Raw genomic sequence first — 8000 nt, 5'->3', positions numbered from 1 at the left:
CCTCAACACCCTTGGGTGGAGGGCATCTGGACCTGCAGATTTAAAAATGTCTAGCCTTTCCAGAAGATCCCTAACTACATCTGTGCTGACTGAAGGCCTGACGGAGCTATCCCCAAGATTGTCCCTACCTCTGGTAGGTGGGGTATCCCGGTCCCTGTTCAAGAAAACAGAGTCAAAGAAACTGTTCAAAATATCAGCTTTCTTGTCTGGTGTAGCCACAAGATTACTGTTTGCATCTTGCAGGGGCCCTCATTGCCTGGTACCCTCTTCTTGCTCCCAATGTACTTGAAAAAGGACTTTTTGTTGTCCTTAATCCTGGATGCTAGCCTGAGTATCATCTCTGCCTTGGCCTTCCTGATAGCCTTCCTACACTCCTGGGCCGAGGAGGAGTACTCCTCCTTGGTGATAGCTCCTCCCTTCCACTGGTTGTATGCCCCCTTTTAGTCTTCAGGCATTGCTGAATGCCCTTGCTGAGCCAAGGGGGTTTCTGAGCACTCTTGCCCCCCTTGCTTCTCTCAGGGGCTGTTATCCTTTGGGCCTGGAGGATCATCCCCTTAAGGTATGACCATTCCTCATGGACTCCCATCTCCTCTACCTTCTGGGCCCTCAGTGCCTCCCCTACTAATATCCTAAGCTCATTGAAGTTGGCCCTTCTGAAGTCAAGGGCTTTAGCCTTGGTGTGAGCCCTTGGTGCCCTGCGTTGGATAGTGAAATTCAGCAGGTGATGATCGCTATTGCCCAGGTTATATTCTTCTTAGTTTGACTTATGAAAGACTTGGTGAAATCACCTTGCCATGACTTAATTGGTGAGTCCCTTGGGAATAATTATTCAGCCTTTAAAGAGCCTAAATCAGTGCATTTTAATTGCCTATGGCCCTATTCCAAAAGAGATGGTCAGAGTTTGTAAAGCCTTTGCATGTTTTCTTGCCATGATGCACTGACATAGAAGCTAGTGGTGGATGTCAGGCTGGCTCTCTCCCTTTGAAGCCAGTGTGGGATTGCTGCTCGGTGTGTTCTGGTGATTTTGTAGTCATACAATTCACTGGAAGCAGGCTGGCTCAATATAGGACAAGGGATTGAAAAACGCATTGTCTTAGGCCCAATGTCCAGCCATTCTGAACGCCTGCCACTTGAGTTGACCTCCGTGAGAGTTGCTGTTGCAGGTGCTGTGTACAGCCTGTATGTACACCTTGGTGTTCTCTCCTTGTAACTATTTATTGGCTCACTGTGGCCTTGGTGTCCTTGTTTTCCAAATTAAGAATTGGGATGGTGATAGTGATAGCAAGAACTGTGTGGAGACATAGGGCTTATGATTGTCAAGAGATGCAACAACAAAGGGAGCTGGGGGCATGTAGTTAATCTAATTAGTATTACCATCACGCACCTGCTGCTTGCTGAGAGGGACCTGGGGGGAGAATAGTCCCCTTGCCAAACCGGCATCACCACTATTTTCTAGTGAATCATACCTTCCAGCACAACAGCTCTTAGCTTGGAAGGCTGCAGGGATTTTTGCAGGATGTAATGCTAGCGTATGTGTGTAGCTCCCTCAGTCAATTTAGGACAGCTTTTTTTTTTTTTTTTTTAAATCTCCTGGAAGGCTGCAGCTCAGAACTCTTTACTTGGTTCAGTCCCTGCTCTGTCCTGATAGGAGCCATGCCTTAAAGAGGGTTAATCTAGTAGTAGGTGTCAGCACAGAGCTTGAGAGACCTGAGTTCAGTTCCCTGCTTTGCTACAGGTTTTGTGTGTGGACTTGGGGCAAACTCTGTGCCTTGGTTCCTTTTGCTTTTAAGAAGTGGGGGGTGATGGTACTTCCTGCCTCTGGGAGTGTTCTGGGGAATTGCTAGGTTGTGAGCTGCTTGCGTAATAATGAGGCTTCAAGCTAGCACAAGGAAAGCTGCTGCTCCCAAGTGATCTCCACACCTGTGTATGTGGAAGTGGGCACCCCCTGACTTTGCACCCAAAGGTGATAATTGGACAGTAATCTGTCTTGCCCTGTTGTTGCTTGGTGCTGTATCATATATAGTAAAGATGCCCTAGCCCAGATCTTCATCAGCTAATAGGAGAGGGGGAGCAGGTTTCACTGACCCACATCCAACCAGCTGCTGATAATGCAGCTTCCACTCAGGCTACAATGAGGAGCTGATATGCATGTATGTGAGCTTTTTTGGAGGGGAGGGGGTCACCTTCAAAAATGGTCTGAAACCCTTCTGTCCCCCACCCCTATTTGTCTGAGCTGCTGCTGTAGCCACAGAAGAGAGAACCCTGTGGGGCTGGAAACTGCCCTTCCCGATTTTGTCAGCTGCCTGCTTGTGATGTGGAAATAAAGGGGCAACCTTTGGCTTTAAGTCCCCTCCCTCCGTCATTCTTTCATAATTTCCCTTGGCTTTCTTAAGATTCAGGGTGCAGTCACTGTAGTGTCATGCCATGGGTCTGTTTGGAACCTCTTGGAGCTGTTTGCTCCCAGACACTTGTGGCTGTGGTGGGCTGGAAAACTTCAGTCCTAATGGTACCAGCACCAAAACGTACTTTGAGTTTTGATCTTGTGAAGTTGGCAAGAGTACCTGAGCTCACAGTCCCTTCCTCACTATGCGGTCCTCTTGTTTTCAGACCTACATGCTGCATGACTCACTAGACCACCTGCAGTTCTTTGACCTGATGAGAAGGATGTTGGAATTTGATCCTTCCCAAAGGATCATGTTCTCCGAAGCACTGATGCACCCGTTCTTTACCGGCCTGTCTCCAGAAGAAAGGATGCTGTGTGGCCGGGACTCAAGCCGTGACCTGAGCAGATGACAGATGGGGGGAGGGTAGTGATGCCTTCAGCATTTGTACATACTTGTGGATCAGTTTGACCTCTGCAGTAAAGGCTCCAGTAGCTCTCCTGTAGCACAGAGGTACTGGTGCAATGTGAGATGGACCCTGGGCATGGGAGGGGAAGAAAAAGCTACATGGAAAGCACAGATTTGTCTATTTATATGTTGTAAAGTTAAAATAAAAGTGTTTCTTATTGTTTGATAATTTACTTGTACGGATGTGTAGCTATTTTTGCTCCCAATCTGCCAGCCTCTTCTGTTAATAAAGAGTGGTTTTATATTTATCCACAACTGCATTGTTACCAACATGAGAACTAATTTTGCTGGTTCAAGGTAACCTTGTAATTTTTTCTTTTTTTTTGGAAGAAGTTTGAGACAGTGCAAAGTTAGTCTTTTTTCTATTGAGTGGATAACAAGCTCCAGAAAAGAGCTGTGTGAACTGATGCTAATTTTGAAGTCTAAGTGAGTAGCAGAGAAGGATCATGTCTACTACATTATGATTTTTCTAACCCTGTTCCCTGTTTAGTACTTGAAGAGTATACAAAGGGTGTAAAAGCCCACCATTTACCAGAGACACTGCTTCAACATATACAAGTTACCTTACCACACATGAACAGCTGCGCTTTATTTCAGGGCTGGTGTTTCCCCAATAGCTGCATGAATTAGTCATTACAAAACAGTTTTCCATGAATGACATTGACTGATTACAGTTGTGCATTTACCTTTACTCAGTCAGTGACAAGAGACAAGAGTTCCTCCATTGCTTTTGAGAAAAGAATACTAATCACATTGTTTCATAACAAGCTTCAAGGAAGAGTGATGCAGAACTGAACTCAGTAACAACTGTTCCTCTGCTTTCTAGAAGTGAGCCGGTGGCTGCCACTGCCCTTGTGAGGGTGGTAAAAACCTAGCCATGGCAATACAAAAACCTAATTAACATCCTTCACCACAATAAACTGTAGGCTTTATTAGTAAAGATTGCTGACAAGTGGGAGGGGAGGGGAGGGGAGGATGCACCCTTCCCACTGGATGTAGTAGATGCAACAGCAACATACACCTCCTTCAGCTTGCAAGACATAATGTACATCTGCAATAAGCTGCAGCAGGAAGAGACCAGTGCCTTAGTTCCTCTGTCAATAATCAAACCTCTCAGAGGAAAGATGAATACAGTCTACTCTTGGTGTGAATGAATTATAAAGCTTTAATTAAGACTGCAAAAGCCTTATATCAAAGTGCTGTAGTTCTGGTACAGAGGAGCAGTGAGCTAGTCAAACAGTGCTCCAACTGATCATTCCTTAGAAGGGATCCTTTCCCTTACTACTGCAGCAGATGTTCAAGATCTCCTTTTGTGTTAACACTAACCAGTTTTAACAAACTTCAAACAATTCCCAGAACCACACTGTGGCAAAAAAGGGGATCTTAGCCAGTATAAGTGTGTGGCAGTGGCCAAGAGCTTCAACACTATAGAGTTAGAGCCCGTTCAAATTGTCCAGAGTACTAGTTAGTTGTATAACCAACTCTGGACTGGTTCAGAGACAGATCTTGGAAAGAAGAGTGATGTAGCAGAATTAAGGCAATGCTACTGCCATGATTGGCTATTTGAAAAATTTTCATCTCATTTATTCAGTCTTTTCATCCTCTGCCCCTTTGAAAAAGGGCTTTGCTGCTGCAGCATTTTAATGCCAAGGGAAGGCAGAGGAAAGCCTTGACTTGTACTTTTTAAATGGTACAACCCATCACTGTGCTGCTGCTAGTCATGACGGTCTCACCAGCCTCAAATGCAATTAGGCAGGTGCTCTGGGCCTTGCTCTGTGGTGCTTGTTTTAGAGGAGGAAGCAAATAAAAAACAGGATGCAAAAAGACACCCAGTCAGATTATTACTGAAGAACTTGGTCATTGATAGTCTCACTGTTAGCACTAAAAGGCCATGACACACAAGCCGGTGTCCACGGTTCCAGCTCAGGTTTGAGATAAAACTTGCTGGAACCATGGGTCCCAAAACCAGCTGGGCATAGCCCTCATTCTCCTGAGGTAGATACAGTGCGTTCCATGCCATGGGACATGGAAGGTCCTTTAACTGAAGCCTTACAGAGCAGAGTCCTGCAAGGACAGTAATTACTGCAAGAGTACATTTGGGAAGAGCAGGGGTGCCTCCCAATGCCCTTGCCCAACATTGGCATACTGTATATTATGAAGAAACCAGTGATTATTTTTCCAGGGGTACAGGTCAGCAGTGCTAGACACATTACTTTGCAGTGTACTTTCCCCATTTGCAGGTCATGCTGAACACTGCTCAAGGAAACAAAGCCTACTTCCCTTTGATACAGGAAGCCTCTTCCCAACCCCTTCATTTTTCACCTTGCTCGGTCCATTCAATGTACTCCGCCTTTGTTCAGTGACAGCTTCCTAAGTCGGTGTGAGCAGTGACAGGGTTGGATCCAAGTGCCTGCCTTGTCCAAGCATCACAATGCAAACCCCATGCACCCAGACAAAATTTGTGGTTAAACAGGGTGCTTTAAAAAAGCTGCTCCTCTTCAAAAGTGCAGTTCCCAAATAGCTTAGCAAGACGTTTCCTCCTTTCATAGAGAATAGCTGCCCTATGCTTCAGAGGAAACCATGCTCCCCTGGGAAAGGCACCAAACAAAGCTTGGAATTCTCCACAATAACACTGCCTGAAGCTAGCCTGGTTGCCAGGACCTGGCTGCTTCCAGTGCAGGCCTAGCCACAGATCAAAGGCCAAACTTTTGAGCACTGCCTATGCTCAGGGGAGAATTAAACAGCAGGGGAGAAGTCTGAGTAGCTGCAGTGCTTGAAAAAGCACCCCACCCCCACAAGAGCTACTCCTCACCCTGCTTCCACGTCTCTGCCTTGTTCCTTTATAGAAAAGGTGGGAAGCCCGAATGAAGCTTTTTCTGAAAGACTCCAGGCAGGTTTAAATGTTTCTCCTTGTTAGACAGAGATAGGATTGGCACCTTTAGAAACTAGAAAGAGGTCCAGCAGGATGGACTGAAGAAGTCGGCCCAAAGGCTTGTCAGATCCCTTCGGCTCTAGGCACTGCCCCAGGATGCTCTCAGCAGTGTAGTGAGCACAAAACACTTTCCTGGCAGCACAAAAAGGGGAAGGGGAGTGAGGGGGTGGGGAGTGGAAAAAAAAACCCAAACAAACAAACCAAAAATCAGTGCAGCACAAAACCAGCTAGAAAATGCCAAAAAGGATCAGACCCAGGACAGGATTTCAGGTGAAAACCTCTCACCTTCCTGCTCAAGAACAAGATGCACTAGCTGTAGAGACCAGAGTGGCTGTGCAAGGAGCACCACAGTAAATACCTCTGCAGACAGCATGACAAAGCCACTTGCTTGGTATAAACAGTGCACATTTAACACTACATTCACACAAGCCCAGGAGACCACATGGCTAGGCAGTTCTAGCCATAGTGAGGATACATGGGGAGGAATCTCTGTCCCTGCTAAGAATCAGCTGGAGCCTTCCCCCACTCGAGCAGTGTGGGCATGTGATGCAGTGCCTTCCCCTGTTTGTATATTTATATGCACTGCATTTGACTCTGCTTTTACAGCCTGCCTCATCAGGGCAGGCAAATGCCTTACAATTTCCATTCCAAGTAAGATCCCAACCTAAACTGAAGGCCAGATTTTTAAAGGTATTTAAAAATACCATCTTCAATGGGAGCAAAGTATCTAAATACTTTTAAAAACCTGGTGTTAAGCATACATGTAAGGGAATAACCCCCCCTTCACATGGACTTTGCTCTCAAAGGACATGGAACAATGATGTTCTTCACAAGCCATTTGCTAGCTGGGAGGGGGAAGGGGGAAGAGGGGAGTGAGCAGGCTGGTGTCGCTACCATACACGGGCACTGGGCACAGTAACATGTCCAAACAACCCCCGTGCCAAAACACTGGGTATTAAAATTAGCATAATTCTATCAGCCTGTGCCCTGGCACACTCAAATCACTGAGATTACTCACCCTGCTGGAGGTGGGGGAAATATCCACCTTGGAAAAGTTCCTTTCCAAAAGGCTTTTTCTGGCAGAAGGGCCAACATAGTAAATACACCTCCTTCCCCAAGACATGGGCATCATTCACAAAGCAAGCAAAAAAAGAATCCAAACAAAAAACCAAACACCCAAGAAACAAATGCCAGAGGGCAATAAGCAAGTACTGGCACAGGATTGCCAAGTAGCCAATACAGGTGCTGGGAAGAGCCTGGGACTCTTTATACCAGCTCTCAAAAGGCAGAGCCTCAATCTTTACAGGCTCAGTAGCTCTAGAAGGCAGAATCTTAGCTCCTATTGTTTTCATGGAGGAAAAAAATAATCAAAATAAAAGGAAAAAAAAGAGTAACAGACATTTCTACATGATTATGGGATGCTGCTCCCCAAAGGGGCCCCCAAGCTGGGCAGAAAGGGTTCTCCCTAATGAACTGAACCCCAGATCATTCTCATTATCTTGTAACTCTCCATACTAGCTGACAGCCACTTGCATCAGCAAACAAAACCTTCCTCCCTCGTCAACAGACCTTTGGCTGGTGACTAGGTGCCAGCCAGTGCTGCCTTCCCCAGCCAAAAAGACACCAGCTTCCTGCATGTTCTTTCATACAATGGCATGAGAGAGTGAAAGCATCTTGCAGGAACATTTTGCTCCCTTCACTTTGTGTTTAATACGTATGTTTCTTCTGGAAGGAAAAAGAAAAGTCCGTTCCCCCCACCCCAGAACTTCACATCCTTAAGGCGTCAAGAGTTTGCTAGTCAGGATCCATCAGACAGCTTGTTCGATGGGGCTCTACCCCCACCTCTTCTCTCTGAGCTGCCTTGTGGGATCAGCTCTAGGTTGAGTGCAAGGGGATGACAAATTTGCAGCCAAAGGGCGAGTGGTAGTTGATTCCCACTTCCTGAAAGACTTTTTGTGGGATGCCGATGTCACACAGGTACACCCGGCCTGCCCTTTCGCCTAGAGGCAGGGGCAAGCCCAAGGCAAGAGACCACTTGGCATCGATGCCCTGCTCCATTTCACATATGGGAGGGTCTATACTGAGGACGGGTGCTCGGTTCTTGTTAGCCCAGTCCACAGCTGCTTTGTACCATGGCTGATCTCTCAGAAAGGCATTTTCATGACAATCCAGGCAGTTTATCACCAAGTCAACAGGGGTATCGGGGAGATCTGAAAGGG

The 8000-nt window shown here is 46.5% G+C and overlaps 2 protein-coding genes across 4 annotated transcripts in view; one reads left to right on the top strand and one right to left on the bottom strand.

Moving 5' to 3' along the window:
- The window catches only part of CLK3 (CDC like kinase 3), a 21797-nt gene extending 18693 nt beyond the window's left edge, over nucleotides 1-3104 (top strand). Inside the window, exon 12 of the mRNA XM_025199906.1 lies at nucleotides 2608-3104. Coding sequence (XP_025055691.1) covers nucleotides 2608-2793 — 186 coding nt within the window. The 3' untranslated portion in view covers nucleotides 2794-3104. The remainder of the gene's footprint in view (nucleotides 1-2607) is intronic.
- Nucleotides 3105-3423: 319 nt separating this feature from the next.
- EDC3 (enhancer of mRNA decapping 3) overlaps nucleotides 3424-8000 on the bottom strand; it is a 39826-nt gene continuing 35249 nt past the window's right edge. For all 3 annotated transcript variants that reach the window (XM_025199887.1, XM_006020282.3, XM_025199888.1), the window contains exon 7: nucleotides 3424-7991. In XM_025199887.1, the coding sequence (XP_025055672.1) occupies nucleotides 7657-7991 (335 nt within the window). In that variant the 3' untranslated portion in view covers nucleotides 3424-7656. The remainder of the gene's footprint in view (nucleotides 7992-8000) is intronic.

This window comes from Alligator sinensis, unplaced genomic scaffold (genome assembly GCF_000455745.1).
Source record: "Alligator sinensis unplaced genomic scaffold, ASM45574v1 scaffold1097_1, whole genome shotgun sequence".
In the NCBI taxonomy this organism is placed as follows: Eukaryota; Metazoa; Chordata; order Crocodylia; family Alligatoridae; genus Alligator; species Alligator sinensis.
This window is presented reverse-complemented; position numbering and strand designations above follow the sequence as displayed.